The following is a 17,008-nucleotide window of genomic DNA, read 5'->3' as shown; positions in this document are numbered from 1 at the left end:
TGGTTGTTAGGAATTCTCAAAATTTTGACAAAGCAAGGTGACAAGTTGTTTTAGTCATACAATGGAAATATGTGATGGCTTGTAATGTAGACAAAAATACACGAATATTTGGGAAATGGTCAGAAATGTAAAGCATATATGATTTGTATTTAGTGTGCATTACATGAAAAACTGCAACTACTATTTCAGTAAATGTCAACCCCAATTCAAACCTGACTTTCCTCTCTTTCCACCTACTGTCTATGCTGCAGTAAGAAGCGTAGCTCTTTGTTCCGTAAGATCACCAAACAGTCCAATCTTCTCCACACCAGCCGCAGCCTGTCCTCTTTGAATCGCTCTCTGTCCTCCAGTGAGAGTCTTCCTGGCTCTCCGACTCACAGCTTGTCTGCACGATCCCCAACTCAGGGCTACCGCTCCACCCCCGATCCGTCATACCTGGGTAGGGCGCTGGAAATACACAGCAGGAACACTCGAAGATCAGTTTCAGGGTAGCAACTGCACAGGAAGTAGCCACTTTCATTTTTAGATCAGAGAATTGGGAATCCCAAATTCACAAAGCATATCTCTTGGAAATTGAGCTTTGAAAGCTAGAATATATTTTACTTTTAAATCAAATGTGTTCCTTTTCCTCTGGGATTTCTTACATCTTCACTGTCTTTCTGCTCTCTTCAGGTGCTTCCTCCCAGAGCAGCTCTCCAGCCTCCAGCACTCCAAACTCTCCCGCTCCCTCCCAGCACATGAGGCCCAGCTCCCTGCATGGCCTTTCCCCAAAACTGCACCGCCAGTATCGCTCTGCTCGGTGTAAATCTGCCGGTAACATCCCCCTCTCCCCGCTGGCCCACACGCCCTCACCCACCCAGTCTTCTCCTCCACCTTTGCCGGGCCACACCGTCGGGAGCTCCAACACCACCCAGTCCTTCCCCGCCAAACTCCACTCCTCGCCGCCGGTGGTTCGTCCAAGACCCAAGAGTGCGGAGCCCCCACGATCGCCTCTTCTCAAGCGGGTGCAGTCGGCAGAGAAACTAGGCTCGCCGCTGACCCAGTCCAGCTCCACGGGAGGGCTGGGAGGTCCGCTGAGGAAACACAGCCTGGAGGTGCAGCACTCTGAGTACCGCAAGGATGCCTTCCTCTGTGAGCTCGGGCTCCAGAGCCTGCTGGAGACGGAAGGAGAAAATTTACCTCCTAATCCTCCACCCCTGCCCTCATTGTCATCCACCCCGGAGACTGGTGTGCTGAAGCCTGTTAGGAGACTGGGCAGACAGGAGTCACCCCTGAGCAGGGAAACTCTGCTGGCTGGAAGGGAGAGAGAGGAGAGGGAGAGGGAGAGGGAGAGGGAGAGGGAGAGGGAGAGGGAGAGGGAAAGAGGACGGGAGAGGGAGAAAGAGAGGGAGATGGAGGCTGGGACAAGTCGAGTAGGAGCAACTGTATCACAATCATCCTTAGCAAGAAAATCTCAAGCAAGTGAGCTGCCGTTGAACTCGCAAAGCTCGAGACTAAGTGCAGAAACCACTAAAGCTATCACTCCAAGCACCCCTACCAAAACAACAGGAAGTTTAGGTGGTCAGAAGAGTCAGACAGACATGCCTCCAAAACAACTAGACCCCAAGGTGGGCAAAAGTGTGCTGTCTAACAATAAGGATCTCCAGGAGCAACAGCTATCTGGCAGACCTGAACCAAAACAGGAAGTAGACAGCAGGAGTAGGTCTGGTTTACCTGTTGCTGCCTTTGGTAAGAGCTCAGCTTCCGCTCCAGATAAATCCACTGGCATCACCACAGCAGCGATCGGAGGTGCTCTGAGCATGAGCAAAACCTTTAAACCATCAGGTATAGGGGACAGCCTGAGAAAGGCAGACAGCAGTGACTGCAGGACTCCAGACCTCGGCTCCAAAAGCCCCAAACTCCCAACTCGGGTCCTCCCTCCTGTTGTTCCTCCACATGGTCAGCCGCTCTCACTGGGCAAGGTGAGGCAGGGACTCGGCCCGGTCAACTGCTACCGGGGAACCCTCGACTGGGAGGACAAATGTCGCCTGGAGGTGGTGGAGGAGCATTCGCCCTCTCCTTCCCCCTCCCCGACCGCGGTCACCCCCTCCCTCTGTGGACCCTCCCTCTGTAAGTCACGGCCCGTCTCCCCCGGCGACAAGACGAGCTTCGTCAGCCAGCTGACCACTGTGGCCAAAAATGTCCTTGGTCCAATCAAGCTGGGCTCTCAGGAGGGGGCCAAGAGCAAAGAGCAGCAGACTAAGGCAGCAGAGGAGAAGCAGGGAGGCACAGCCGGAAAGTCCGACACTCCTGCTGGAGGGCGAGTGGTTGTTGGGGCTGCAGTGGTTACCCAAAGTCCTGCTGGTTCACCGCTAGATAAAGCTGCAACAGGTAGCAGCCTGCCGAAACTGTGACCCAATGGGGTCTTTAAGTGGGATTTTGGTTTAAAAAAAAAGAAAAATGACCAAAAAAATGATGCCTTTTTTTGGAGGAACAATGCAACAGAAGACAAGCACTTAAAAACAATGTACATTCCAGTTTCAGAGTATATAAAATGTTATTTATTGATTCCAATCATTGACTGAATCTAACTTAAAACCAGGAGAAAAAAATCTACTGTAAAGGTGCATTAACTGTTGATTTTCTATTATAAATAATTTAATAAGATGACTCTTAATGTAACGTGAAACACTTTATCAGATGTATATGTGTGGGTCTATGTGAACGCATGTCATATGGTATGTACTGTACATGTATAATAGGTACAAGAAGGTCAAAAAGTGCTTTACCGATCAAAACATGCTGAATACTGTGAAGACCAAATCCAGTCACACTATTTTGTCTCTCAACCAGCCCTTTCTTCTTTTTACTGCTTGTCAACCGGGAGAGTGAAACTGTCAAATATTTGCATCCAGCAACACAAACTCACACACACAGCATCTGTTTGGCTACAGTGAGGATGATTGAGCTCGTTTATTCATCATCCAGCAGTTTACTTTCTTTGAGTGGTCAGACAAAGCCAAAGCAGGCACTCTGTCGGAGGATGTCACGTCAAGCTCCTGTCCAGCTCAGTCTGCCGCAGCGGGAGTGTGTGCGTTTGTGTGTGTTTTTGTGTGTTTGGACACCCTGGGTCTATTTTTGATGGTTCTTGAAGGCTTGTGTCCTGCTGCAGAGGAAAGCGGGAACGACAGAGCTCAGGCTCAGCGCTTATCTCCCCTTCACAGGAGGGCTACCACAGCCCTTTTTTCCCTCCGCCTCTGACTGCAGCAGCAACACACACACACAGAAATACTCACATTGCCACAGGAGGCGACGGTGTCAGCAGCTGATTTTCATGCATTTAAATTCCTGCTCTCACCAGTCAGGACACAAGTGTGTTTGTGAGCGAGTGAGTTCGGAAGTGTGTGAGCACGTGTGTGTCTTTTAAAGGAGGTCATTACACTCATCACGGTTCACTCGGCAAACTTCATGACAGAATCCGGGCTGGATCCAGTAAAAGTTACAGGATTGTAGGAGCGAGAAGGAAATCCTCTGCTGCTTGATCAACAAACTCTGGCACAATAAAGGTTGCTTATGTGAGTATAGTATGTAGAAGCATAAGAACATGTTAGAAGCACATTCATGGTGAACCCAGTGTGTTGTTTTCAGCCAAAACAGGAAAAGCAGGCAGTCATGGATGTAGCATACAGAAATTTATTTGTTAAAGGGCTCTTTAGCTAAGGTAAAGGTTTGTGCATACTGAAATGGAATATGTTATTGTAAAAACAAGGTTATCTACGGTATAATCAGAAAGGATGTGTAGTTAGGTGCAACAAGTTAGGTAGTCCAGATTGATAATCATAACATTTTCCTCACATTTTGCTGTGTAACATACAGATAAAGGTGTTTAGCAACTCAGAAATGCTCACAGGACAGTTTATGTTGCCCTCTCATTGGTCATAATCATTTACTTATTTCTCAAGACTTAGTAACTCTCCAGAGTACATAATCTTATGCAAATTATTTACAGCTGTCTGTGAGGGCTGCTGTCACTGCACCGCTATTAGTTCCTTTAAGGACTTGGGCCAAAAGAGGGCTAAAATCAAGATTTGATTGTTAAATGTCAACCTCTGGCAATGATTATTCCGGGTCTAAATTTAAAGTGACTCAGCCAACAACAGCATGTAAATGTGGCAGCGAGGCAGAAGTTCAGAGATTGACCTCAAAATGATTTATCCAGCTAAACGGTCAAGTTTGTTCTTCAACTTTTGCTCTTGGTCATTTCAAACTGGGTGTTCAGTGAACAGCTTTGCAAGGGACAGTTGCTTGTTGATTTCCATGAGCTGACAGGGTTGTTTCATCTGCTTAGAGAACCAAAACAATGAGCTGTAAGTGGCTGATTTCTGCTGTAGTTACAGCATATGATGATCCCACATAACCTGTCATAAATATGAAAACATGTCCCATGAGGTACATGCATCAGCCAGTGAGTTCTTTCATTCAATATAATACTCTACTGCCCTCCAGTGGTTCATAATATATAGTATTGAGCATATTGAACTTTCTGTTTGAGAATGAGTTTCTTTATTGAAGCCGAGGCCACTGATCTACTGCAGAATGGATGTTATTAGCCATAGGGGTTACTGAATATGCATTTATGTTTCTAATGACAAAATATTTGCAGTAATTATCAAATGAACACTTGAAAGATGACTTATTGTTTTTCTGTTGTGTTCTTCACGTGACTGTTAATTATATCTTTGGGAATAGGGATTACATTTTTAAATATACTATCTTATATATTGTACTGACAGGAAGGAGTCCTTTTATATCGTGATGTAATAAAGGAGTCTTCAGGTCAGCTCTAACCACCCGATTCAGAAAACTAACTGTAATCTCATACAGCTATGGTGTACACTTTCAGGCCTTTTCCCGATCAGTGGTGTCTATACTAGTGTTACATGTTTGGAATTTTCTTTTTTATTTTATTTTATTTGTGATTGACAGAGAGAATAGTAGAAATGCACTTTATTTGAAAGAAAAAAATCTTAATTTGATGAAATTGTAAGTTACTAGTAACTATCCTGTATACAAATATGGATTCTGCAAATGAACACAAAATTCCAAGTATAAAAACATTCCACATTTCTCTGTTCACTGAAAGTGTATTTAGTTGTACCACTGGGGCATTTTTGTTTGTGATAGATGTGATTCAAATGCAGACACCTGAAGTGCAGTATGTGGAATAAAATTCTGAATTTGTTCCAAAAATGTACTCGCCTTTTTCTTCCTGTAATCTCTGGTCCTTCAGGAGCATTTACCATATGCGATCTGATCAAACTAAACACTTGTTTGGACACAAGATGCATGCAGGTCATCATAAAATATAGAATCATTTTCCCAGAAAAAACAATGTACTCCATAACAGCTGTAACTAACAGTAGACTGTGGCTCTGTTTTATTTAAATCCTTGGTGTTAATAATTATGGTTCATTTGCATGGCTGACTTGTAGACAGCGGTTGGGCTGGGTGGAATATGAAGAAGGAATATTTTTACAGATGTTAGGTGAATGAACAGCTAATAAAGTGCAGTAATTGCTGGAATAAAGCCGTCATAAGTAGTTTAAGTACACCAGTGGTTCTCTAGCTGTTAAAAAGGTCTATGAATCTGATTTCTTTGGGAATGACAAGAGCTCTGATCCTACCACGACTTAAGACTACAGTTAGCATAATTTATTCACAAAGCAAAATGAGAGGTAAAGTACAAAATGGACAGAGAAGGAAAAACTGAATTACAGTAGTGAAGGATGTATTCAGATTTATGCTATTATCACTCTATAAAACACCCTATTGCAAGTAAAAGTCTTGCACTGAAAATGTTACTTAAGTAACTTCTAGGTACATGTATATGTATTAAAAATAAAAGTACACAATGCAGAACATTGTCCCCTATGGCTGTTAGACTATACATTATATGATAAGATAACAGCTTTTTAATGCTGCATCCGATTATGTGGATCTAATTGGAACTTTTCTGTATGGGACAGCAATTAATGATTATTTCATTACTGATTAATGCACTGATTCTTTTCTCAATTAATCAATTTTACATTGACTGGCTCTTACAAAAGTGAAATAATCAATCACTATTATCCAGATTAAGCACAATACTTGTTTTGTCCAACCAATAATCCAACCCCTGAAGTTATCAAACATGATCTTGAATTACTGACATAATTTTAGAACAGAAAATCTTCAAATTAAAAGCTAAGGCAATTGAATTGTTTAGGCATTTTTTACATTAAACATTACTGAAACAAATATGAAAATTTCTTTTGTGTTAATAGTTTCATTTATAACAAAGCATAATCTTTCATAAATTTGTATTTGTAAATCATTTAATAACTACAGCTGTCAAACTGTATTGCGGCAAAAAGTAATATATTTTGAAGTAGAATGGAAGTATAAAGTACAAGAAAGGTGTCAGTTTTGTACTTAAATACTTGAGGAAATGAATTTATTTATTTCATTTCGAACATACTACAATATCAGAAAGGCAAAAAAAACATCTGCTCACTTAGTTACTTTCCCACCATTGGTAAATGATCATCAGATATCTCTCAATTCTAAAACAATAAAAGAGATTGTGTTTTGTTGCCTAATGTCATTTCAGCAGGAGAACAACGGTGTGTAAAAATAAGCTTTGTGTTGGTACAAGTGGCATATCGCTCATGGTATTTGAGAGGTCATTATTTTCTGAGGGACATAAAAAAGAAATAATTGATGTTGTGAAGTGGCACTGTATAAATAAAACTCAATTCAATTTAAATTTTTTTTTTAACTATAAAGATTATATCTTTATTAGGGTTTTTTTTTTTATAACTCGAGGTACAGATTGCATAACAGTAAGAGTTAATATTAGCCAATAGCACCCTTCGTATGGCCATAAGTTCAACATTATCCAATCAGCTTTCTCGTACCGATCACTTCAACCAATCGTGTCGCGTCAGGAAAGGACAACAGGAAGTAAATGTCCTCTGCCGTCTCAGGGAGCTACCAAAGCGGGGGCTGAACAGGGATACATGGCAGCTATGTTCTGGCTTATCTGCATGTCTGTGTGAACAAATTACCCAGTTTGTTAAATGGAGGAAGATTTACCTTCCTCACATCATCGTTTTTTTGTTGGAAAATCATAACAATCTTTGGTGAATTAGCCCTGAGTGTTACCGAGGTAACGCCGGGGCGAGCGTCTCATCCCGCTGAAGTTAGCTTGTTCGGCAAGCTAGTATCAGACCGCAGACGTCTGCCAGTAGGGAGGAAATCGGCGAAATGAGTGAACCTACTACAAGGTACCGACCAGCTTAACCGTCTTCTGTATCAGGTACGAAGTTCTTGGTTCGTGAATCTTTAAGGCGAATATGCTGTGTTTAAAGGTGTCCGCTACTGGGGGCTCTTTATGTCAAGTATATTGAAATTACTGCGAGGATGTTGGTCAGAGTTACAGCTGACACTCAAAGAAACCATACGTTGCTCGTGTCGTGACAGAGAATATGTAAGCATTTCTGCAGCAAAGCAGTGCAAATGTATTACCCTGTGAATGATAATGATAGCCACCATAATCAGATGACTTTCACAGACGCTGAAAAAGCCCGACTTACCGGTTGTCAAATGGTAATCACATGATGTGGGGTTTTTTTTTTCATCAGAACTGTTTCCATCAGTGCGATCGGAGACTACACACTGTAGCACTGACTGTTCTCTGCTGAAACTACTACTCATCAGTTTCAGGGCAGGAGGAAAACGTCACTGGTGCTTTCCTAAACTGTTTTCGTGCATTGTGTTGTGAAATTAGTAGTTGACAGATGTCTCGAGTTTACACACGTAATGTTGCGTTTATTTGTGCTTTCTCTGGATGTAAGGACTTGATTTTGACTTGCACATGTTCAAGCTTAACAGGTCAGTCTTAACAATTTAACTTTGACAAACCATAACAAGCATTAAACAAACCAAAATGAGGTTTATAGCTTCTTTTTTAGGAGCTTTTCACAATGGCTGACTAGAATCATTGGGATTGATCAACATTATCTAAATCACTCAATGTTTTTACCAATACAACACCTCTCTAAAAGAAAGTTACACAGTGTGGTACAGTAAAACCAAAAAATCACAAGTAAATAATATCCAAAATGTACAATTTCATTAGATATTATATTTAAATAGTTCCAACAAATAACAACAATTATGAATAAGTCATGTCATTTAAAAGCTGATACTGAGTTTCTCTGTTTGAGACCTCCAAACAATGAATTGAGGTGAGGGTGCTGAACAGTACAGGCCCAGTGAACTTTATTTGCTAGTTAAGAGTTAGGAACTGTCAGTAGAGTTGTACTGGGGGATCTGGAGGCAGTGATAAGACTCACAGGGAGTTAGCAGATCACAGATATAGGCAGGACCATTCAAAGCTTAAGAAACAAGCAGTAAGATCTTAAAAACTATGCTAAAACTCGCTGGGAATTACTCAAGGGAAGCTAGATGGGGGTAATATGGTCATTTCTCTTGGTGAGTGTAAAAAAATGTGCATTTTGAATTAACTAATCTTTGAATGTATCACATGCTGATACCACAATAAAAAGCATTACAACAGGCAAGTCTGGAGGAATTAAAAGCATTTTTAAAGTCTGCAAGTGAGAGGAGTGACATGATCTTGGTTGAGCACCACTTCAGTCACCTGAGCATCAAAAGACAACTCAGAGTCAAAAATAATACATAGATTCGGACCAGAGGACAGATTGTTAATGTTGCCAGTGCAGAGGTCAGTTGATTAATCTGTAAAAAAAACAGAACATCAAAAGACAGTGCAAATTGGCCATCATAATTGTGATTGATCAAGAGTCCATAACCCATACTAATACTACTGTTTCAAGGTCAACAATCAACTCCCATGCTCGACATTACCACACTCCCATGAAGGCAGCTCATTTTTATTTTTAGAAACTTAGAACCAGCAGAATGTGTATTTTTTTTCAAACACTTATAAAGAAATGTACTTTCCGTCAATCAATTTTGCAACTTGTCAATGGGCAGAGTTTGAGCAGTTTTTATGTGATTTGACAGTTTTGTGTAAGATGCACATCAGCACTTCAGCAGTCTCTATTAAACTTACATAACTAAGAAACCAGCATCACTACCAGTTAATCTGTAACATCAGTCTTAAGTTGGTCAGTAACCATCTCAGTAACAATATGTTAAAAAAAAAATGTAGATCTGTGAATTCTGACTGACTAAAGTCAATGTGTTCACTGCAAATTTGTTAAAGTTTTTGTCTTCTGAAGAGCATGATATTGGACAACATGGTTGAAGTTCAAAACAATTTATTCAAAAATGTTGTATGCAGCAAGAGCCATCTGACCACAGCCAGTCAAATCATTTTTTGTCTATATAGCTCTCTGTTCCCTTTATTTAGATAAGCCAGATGGACCTACAAAAAATGCTGTAAGTACAGCGCAGACTGAAATAGCAGAAGAAAATCAGAATACCAGTACTGAAAGGTTGAAGAACAAATGTAATAAGTTAAAGAGTTTCAGGCAGAGTGAGGAATGAAATTGTAAAAACAGTTAATATTTTACTTCCTGTCTTGCCCCTTTCCTCCTTTCCTTTCCTCCATCAGTCCAGTGTTACAATGAGGATTACCAGAGTTCATCTCTGAGGGCTCAGAGGGATGAACTCAGTTTCCCCAAGTGCAGCTCAGTACATCGGGGGAGTGATGCAGGATGAGCTGGTGGACAGTCGGAGGCAGCAGCCTCCAGAGCGGCAGAACAGCTTTGGACCCAGGCTGCCTCAAACTCTAGATGCCAGCAGAGAAGCCATCAGAGAGCCGGATGAGATGGACAAACTCAAGGCCAAAATGATGTCAGCATGGAATAATGTCAAATATGGTTTGTAGTCAGTTTCGAAGAATAACGACTGTGCAGGGGCCTCTGCCATGTGAATAAGTAATTTATGTACATGCAAGGATTCCTGCTTTGCCAGTCCTTTCTCCAACGCTTTTTCTTTTTCTCTTTGTAGGTTGGACTGTTAAGTCTAAAACCTCCTTTAACAAGATATCACCAGTTACTGTGCTGGGACATTCTTATCTGCTCAACAGTGAAGGTGAACATCAAATGCATCTGAACAATTGAAACCATTTCAGCAGATGGTGTATTTCCTCTCTTGAAAGAGAAGCTTTAAGAACAGCAAACCCCAGGTGTTGTAGTGATGTGTGTTCTGGTTTACCACAATACTGTAAACCCTTTCCTTATTGAAAGTTTGTCTGGTTTACGTATGAAAACTAAGCAATGGGAGAAAAACATACAAATGCTTACATTTTTTGCCCCCCAAAATATAGTAAATTCTATATAAATAGTCTTTATAACTGAGGTCTTTTATTTGAAATTACACGCAGATTCTTGCTTCAATAAATATTGGCTTATTTAATTTCCTTTTTTTCTTTCTGTCTCTTCCTCCATCCCCTCTCAGACGAGGTGGAGCGCTTCAGTCTGGCTTTTGTGTCGAGGATCTGGCTGACCTACAGGAGGGATTTCCCTCAGCTGGAGGGCTCCACCTGGACTACAGACTGTGGCTGGGGCTGCATGCTGCGCAGTGGGCAGATGCTGCTGGCACAAGGGCTCCTAGTCCATTTGATGCCCAGAGGTGTGTGTCCATCTGTTACACACATTTTTACATGGATTGGGTGGCATGAGACAACCGGTCAGCACCTTCTAACAGGCTGGCTGATTTTATGCAGCCTAATTAGTAGAGGAAAAACACTTTTCTCTTAAATATGACCCTTGCATGCTGTTTATGTCTGCACAATGCAAGTATTTCAATGAATAGATGAACTCAAAACCAAAAAAATCCACCTTCTCTCCTTTCATCCTCTCTTTGTCCATTGGTCCTTCTTATATCTCTGCTGTCAGCCTTTATTTTGACAGCCTTAGTATATTTAGCTGCTTATCCCTCCTAATTTTCCTTTTGTTTTATCCCCGTGTTTTCTAGGCCTTACTTATCCTGTTTTATTTTGTTCTTTTCTTTTTATTCTGCTGACTGTCTTCAAAGTCACTTGTGCACTGCGTCTTTCTTCTGCTGTGTCTATTATAACATGATTTCATTGTGTTTCCATGCTAATTCTTATGCTTCTCAAAAGAAGCTACACTTGGATTGGTAACCACTGCAGAGTAAAATATAGAGGTTCAGCCCTGCTGTACTTGATCACTAAATACAAGCCTTTTTGTATTCTGTAGATTGGGCTTGGCCAGATGCTCAGCAGCTCACTGATGTGGACTTTGAGGTTTTCCGACCACGTTCCCCAGCTCGGGCTGGAGGGGTTCCGATCCCTTCCTTTGGTTCTCCACGATCATCCAACACCCCTGAGAAGTCTTTGTCAGGCAGTCAGGCATCCAGATGTAGTCAGAAGAAAAGGCCTGAGTCTGCAAAAGACAGGCAAGCTGAGCCTATCCACCACAAACTTGTTACCTGGTTTGGGGATCAACCCCTGGCGCCTTTTGGCCTTCACCAGCTGGTGGAAATTGGCAAAGGTTCGGGGAAGAAAGCTGGTGACTGGTACGGTCCATGTATAGTGGCACACATACTACGGTAAGAGTTCCATGTTTGAGGAGGGAATGCTTTTACAAGCAAGACTTCTTTACTATTCTCTGGAATCATTTACACAGTTGACACAGTTACACATTTGTAGAGACATGAAGTTCTTTTTTTTTTAATTTCAGGAAAGCCGTGGCAAAAACATCTGTAGCCCAAAACCTGGCTGTTTATGTGGCTCAGGATTGTACAGGTGAAATTTGCAGAAACGACATCTGTTCCCTTTCATAATTTCTTATTGTTAAAGTTGAGTTCAGTCATCAGAATATCCATTTGTTCGCTCTAATATTTTTTGCTTTATGTCTTTGGATTCTAGTGTACAGAGAGGATGTGGTGCGTCTGTGTGATCTGTCACTAAGCCAGACTGTCCCTGATCCATCCAGCCAAGCCTGGAAGTCTGTCATCATACTGGTGCCTGTCCGGCTGGGAGGGGAGGCCCTCAACCCGTCCTACATCGAATGTGTCAAGGTTGGTATGTTCTGCTTCACATCATCCATCCACCGACCCCTAGAGGGATGTTATAATTGCTCAACATAATGTCTTTGAACCCATATTGAAAACTTTGACGCTCATTTTCAGAACATTCTAAAGCTGGATTGTTGTATTGGAATAATTGGAGGAAAACCGAAGCATTCACTCTACTTCATTGGCTTCCAAGGTGAGAACCAGCCTCTTATTCTTATTCTTGTAAAGAATTAAAGGAAGTCAAGGTTTCTCTGTGTTCCTAAAGATAAATCAGTGCCTGATTTATTGCGCTAAACATGCAGCATACGACTGCTGTCCTTCAATCTGTCATGTTTATTTCATTGTCTCAACCCTAAGCAATAGGAGATATTGGATTGATTCCATTGGTAAGGAAAAAAAAAAAACATGAATGATGTACCTGCTGCTGAGACGGGTTTAAAGCCTGTCATGCAAACAGACACTTATTCAAATAAACTTGTCACCGGTTTCCTCTTTCTGGAACAATGGCTCCATAATAGAAGTGAAAAAAGTTTGGAAAGCCAAACTTTGTTGGGGAGTAAGACTTTTTTAAGAGCGAAGTCAGGCTCTTTTTTTATTACATATACAGGTTTTTACTGGAACAAGCATCTATGATTATTTAAAGCAAGTGCAGCGTATAGCTTTTTTGGCTTTGGCCTCATTACACTGCCATCAACTGCTATGATGGTCAGCAGGGGACTAGATTTAGGAATAGGGGAAATGTTATGAAGGTAATATATGACAGCCATTTTTCTGTTTCTGGTCAGTTGTTAATTGATTGATTTTGTAGTCTACCACTGTGATTTAATTCCTCTCTGTGTGACAGATGAGCAACTGCTGTATCTGGACCCTCACTACTGCCAGCCGATGATTGATGTCACACAGGTCAACTTTTCACTGGAGGTTTGTTGCCCTGGCTGCATGTCTCACTGACTCTATAGCTTCTGTCTGTCTGGCTTTTTATCTCTTTTCTCAGATCGTATTGGACTTCAACCATGTGACTTGTACACTCAGCAGAGTTTTGTCTGTACATAGAATTAAGGAGTCCATATTATGCAAATTTACAAGTGCATAATTCAGTTTTTAGGAGGATATGTTTATATGCTTATTATTCCAACAAAACATTGTTTTCCTCATACTGCCGCTTGCTGTAACTCTTTGGTTTTAGCCCCTGTCTCTTTTAGGCATCCCTCCTGAAAAGCTGTGATTGGTCAGATAGTCCGATCAAAGTGAGGCAATGTTGGTTACGTACACATCTCTGAGTATAGTGGATGTAACACTAGCAGAAATGGGCATAGTGAGGATATAATGGCAGACTGTGAGGCAGCTGTTCATTCTTTGTTTGAAGCAGTGCCAAACTAGCCGCAAGGCAAGCATTATGCAAATGTGTTGCATTGTGACATAAATAAGTGACAAAAGAAACGTCTAGACTTCAAATGAGGCGTTGCAGGAAAGCACAGAGCAGTGTTTTCTGTGGAGGAAAAACAGAACTTCTTTTGGAGAGAGCTATATAAATCACTAAAGGAAGGGAAAAACCCTAAAAGTGTGATCTAGGCTTTTTAAAGATGGCATGTTCAGTTACTGACTTGGTTACACTTGGCTCTGTTGACAAATTTCATACCTCCTACTTTCTCTCTGCAGTCGTTCCACTGTAGCTCTCCTAAAAAGATGCCCTTCAACCGCATGGATCCCAGCTGCACAATCGGCTTCTACGCCAAGAACAAAAAGGACTTTGAGTCTTTATGTTCTGCTGTTAGCATGGTGAGTTTTAAACCCTGCGCCCACTTAAGTGGCTCTAAATTTAACAACAGTGGTTGCCAGAAATTAACAGAATATCGAAGCTCCTGTCTTCTATTTATGTGTCTGTTCCTGAGTTTATAGTGAAATGCTGACATGATTTTTGCCATGAATTAATCCTTTAGGCCGAAAAGGTAGACGTTCCTTAAATGTGAGTTTTGCACTTTTAGGTGAGAAAACACAAGAAATTTGAAGATATCACATTGTGCTCTTGGAAATTACGTTTAAAACTGAAACAAACTTTATATTCATCAACCTGCGCATACTCTGCAACTATTTTGACATTGGATTATTACAGCTATATTTTTAAGTAAAGTGCTGAGCATGTTGTAATACATAGAAATGTATGCGTTTGCTGCTTTTCTTTGTCATCTACGACAGCAAGCTGTAGTCCTGTTTTTTGAATCTGTATTTGATCTGTATACTTAAGGCAGAGCACCTAGTTGCAATGCACACTTTCCACTGGTTTTGTTGGAGAAAATTATTTTTGTTCAATTAAATGGAAAAAAACCTGGTAGTTTGGTGATATGGGATCATCTGGGGATTTATACACCCTTTTTTTGTAGATGAAATTATTAGTTGCAGCCCTATGTACGTTACAGACTAAACACATAAATAGTTGTGAAAATAAGTAACTAATTAGAATTGTTATTATTTCTCTATAATACTTTTGGCTCAGACAGTTGTTTAAAGGATGTATGTTTATACTCTCCTGGTCTGACTTTTTTTCCATTTAATCCAACTACAGTCAGGTCCCTAAATATTCGGACACTGACGCAATTTTCGGCTTTTGGCTTTGTACACCACCACAATGGATTTGGAATGAAACAATCAAAATGCGCTGTAAATGTAGAATTTCAGTTTTAATTTGAGGGTATTTACATCCAAATCAGGTGAACAGTGTAGGAATTACACCACATTTTATAATTGCCTTCCTCCTTTTAAACGGACGAAAAGTAATCGGACATACTAATATAATCATAAATCTAATTGTCACTTTTAATATTTGGTTGCAAATTATTTGCAGTCAATGACAGCCTGAAGTCTGGACCCCATAGAATCACCAGACGCTGGGTTTGGTCCCTGGTGATGCTCTGCCAGGCCTCTACTGCTGCTGTCTTCACTTCCTTCTTGTTCTTTGGGCATTTTCCCTTCAATTTTGTCTTCAACAAGTGAAATGCAGCTCAGTGGGATTCAGGTTACACCTTGTGGTGAACCCTCTTTATTCACTCTGGTGAAATCTTTTCTTAATTGTTGACTTTCACCTCCTGGAGAGTGTTCTTGATCTGGCCAACTGTTGTGAGGGGGTTGTTCTTGACCAGGGAAAGGATTCCTCTGTCATCCACCACACTTGTTATCCGCTGAGCTCACCAGAGCGTTCTTTCTTTTTAAGAATGTACCGAACAGTTGATTTGGCACAGCTGATGTTTTTGCTCTGTCTCTGATGGGTTTGTTTTGATTTTTCAGCCTAATGATGGCTTGCTTCACTGATACTGACTGTTCTTTGGACTTCATATTGAAAGTTGACCTCACCAAATTCCAAACGCAAATACCACACTTCAAATTAACTCTAGACCTTTTACCTGCTCCTTGCCAATGAAATAATGAGGGAATAACACACCTAGTTATGGAACAGCTGAGCAGCCAATTACTTTTGGTCCCTTAAAAAGGTGGAGAGCACATATTAGATGGGTTGTAATTCATACATCGTTCACCTGATTTGGACGTAAATACCCTCAAAGCTGAAAGTCTGCACTTAAAGCACACCTTCATCTGTTCATCTCACATCCACTGTGGTGGTGTACAGAGCCGAAGGCCGAAAAGTGTGTCAGTGTCCGAATATTTATGGACCTGACTGTACGCATATGATATATTCTGCGGTGTTTTGAGACCTTCTATTTGACTTCCTTTGTTCTCCTGCAAGGCTCTGTCATCATCCAAGGAGAAGTACCCCATCTTTACCTTCGTAGAGGGCCAGGGTCAGGACTATGGACTTGAGGGTCACAGCAGCAACCACAGTGGACCAGCAGCCCACATTTTGCCTCCAGGTAAACTGGGCAGGAGTGACAACAGAAGTAACAGTGATGAGTTTGTGTTCCTTTAAGGCTGTGAGGAAGATGCTCTCCCAGCTCCCACCTGTAGGAGGCAGAAATAGACACTTTACTGGACTCTGCAAGTGCAAGTGTTGTTTTTTCACTTCATCAAACATCCAAAAGCCTCATAGTCGAGTAAAATTCCGCTCAACGGGAGATCTGCGTAATATTTAATGAGCTCACTGGTCAGGTGTGAGTCGCCTCATATAGATCTTGACTTGTATATTATGCCATCTGCTGTACATCATGTTTTTATCTTCCATTCTTTAAATTTATTTATCAGGTATATGAATGTGTGTTTGCGAATGTGTGAGTGTTGGGTTAGTGTAATTTATTTGTTTCGTCTTTAATTGTGCAAATGTATTTAGGAGTCCATCGCGTTGCACCCCAAAAATGTTTCAGATTCTTCGAGGAGCATCTTGAACGGATGTAAATTTATTATGGTTTGGCTGAAATCACACAGCTGACCCTCGGGCTTCAAACCCAGACACCTCCAGCTATGACTCTTCATTATTTATCATTAAGAACATGAAACACTCAAAGAAATATGCTGTCACATTGTTGCTGCTGCTTAAAGAATTACTGGAGATGCCATGTTCTGGTGTGAAGAGAACGATCCCCCTCAGCTGGCGACGGATGTCTGTTCTTACCTTTTTAACTGTCTCATGAAGCAGGATTATAAAGTTACTTGGATACATTTGCAGATTAAAACCCAGAACAGCGCTCTTCATTTAAGTACAAATTCTGGGTTTTATTTTGCAAAGTTATACAGCCAAGTCAATGAGCGACTTCAGCTCAATAGAGATCAATCTTTAAACTTCAGTTGCAATGTAAGCATGTTTGGTTTGTCCCTTTTTTTTTTTTTTTTTTTTTAACACATGAAGGCTACTACTGCAAGTTGCACTACTACTGTTATTGGGTTTATTGTCCTGATTAAAGTTCAAACACTGGAATTCCATTTTACATGTGTGCCATGCTTTGTAGATTTGTTCTTTTGAAGATCTGCACTTTGTTCTTTCCTGCTCACTGTAAACTGTGCAACA

At 41.1% G+C, this 17,008-nt stretch overlaps 2 protein-coding genes across 5 annotated transcripts in view; both read left to right on the top strand.

Annotated features, from left to right (window-relative positions):
• The window catches only part of mast1a (microtubule associated serine/threonine kinase 1a), a 96,690-nt gene extending 91,461 nt beyond the window's left edge, over positions 1-5,229 (top strand). For all 3 annotated transcript variants that reach the window (XM_023272756.3, XM_023272757.3, XM_023272758.3), the window contains 2 exons: positions 252-439; positions 673-5,229. In XM_023272756.3, coding sequence (XP_023128524.2) covers positions 252-439; positions 673-2,393 — 1,909 coding nt within the window. In that variant the 3' untranslated portion in view covers positions 2,394-5,229. The remainder of the gene's footprint in view (positions 1-251; positions 440-672) is intronic.
• Positions 5,230-6,987: 1,758 nt separating this feature from the next.
• On the top strand, positions 6,988-16,928 carry atg4da (autophagy related 4D, cysteine peptidase a). Of its 2 annotated transcripts, none has more exons than XM_023272766.3 (11): positions 6,988-7,307; positions 9,626-9,893; positions 10,024-10,107; positions 10,474-10,647; positions 11,238-11,589; positions 11,721-11,785; positions 11,909-12,060; positions 12,172-12,250; positions 12,902-12,978; positions 13,717-13,836; positions 15,797-16,928. In XM_023272766.3, the coding sequence occupies exons 2-11, from the start codon at positions 9,677-9,679 to the stop codon at positions 15,974-15,976; spliced, it is 1,500 nt and encodes a 499-aa protein (XP_023128534.2). In that variant the 5' UTR covers positions 6,988-7,307; positions 9,626-9,676; the 3' UTR covers positions 15,977-16,928. The 2 variants fall into 2 exon arrangements, with proteins under 2 accessions (XP_023128534.2, XP_023128533.2); XM_023272765.3 differs by having other exon boundaries at positions 6,988-7,339.
• Positions 16,929-17,008: the final 80 nt, after the last annotated feature.

Source organism: Amphiprion ocellaris, chromosome 4 (assembly GCF_022539595.1).
Source record: "Amphiprion ocellaris isolate individual 3 ecotype Okinawa chromosome 4, ASM2253959v1, whole genome shotgun sequence".
Classification (NCBI taxonomy): domain Eukaryota; kingdom Metazoa; phylum Chordata; class Actinopteri; family Pomacentridae; genus Amphiprion; species Amphiprion ocellaris.
Note: the sequence above shows the minus strand (reverse complement) of the source record. Positions and strands in the feature narration are given on the sequence as shown.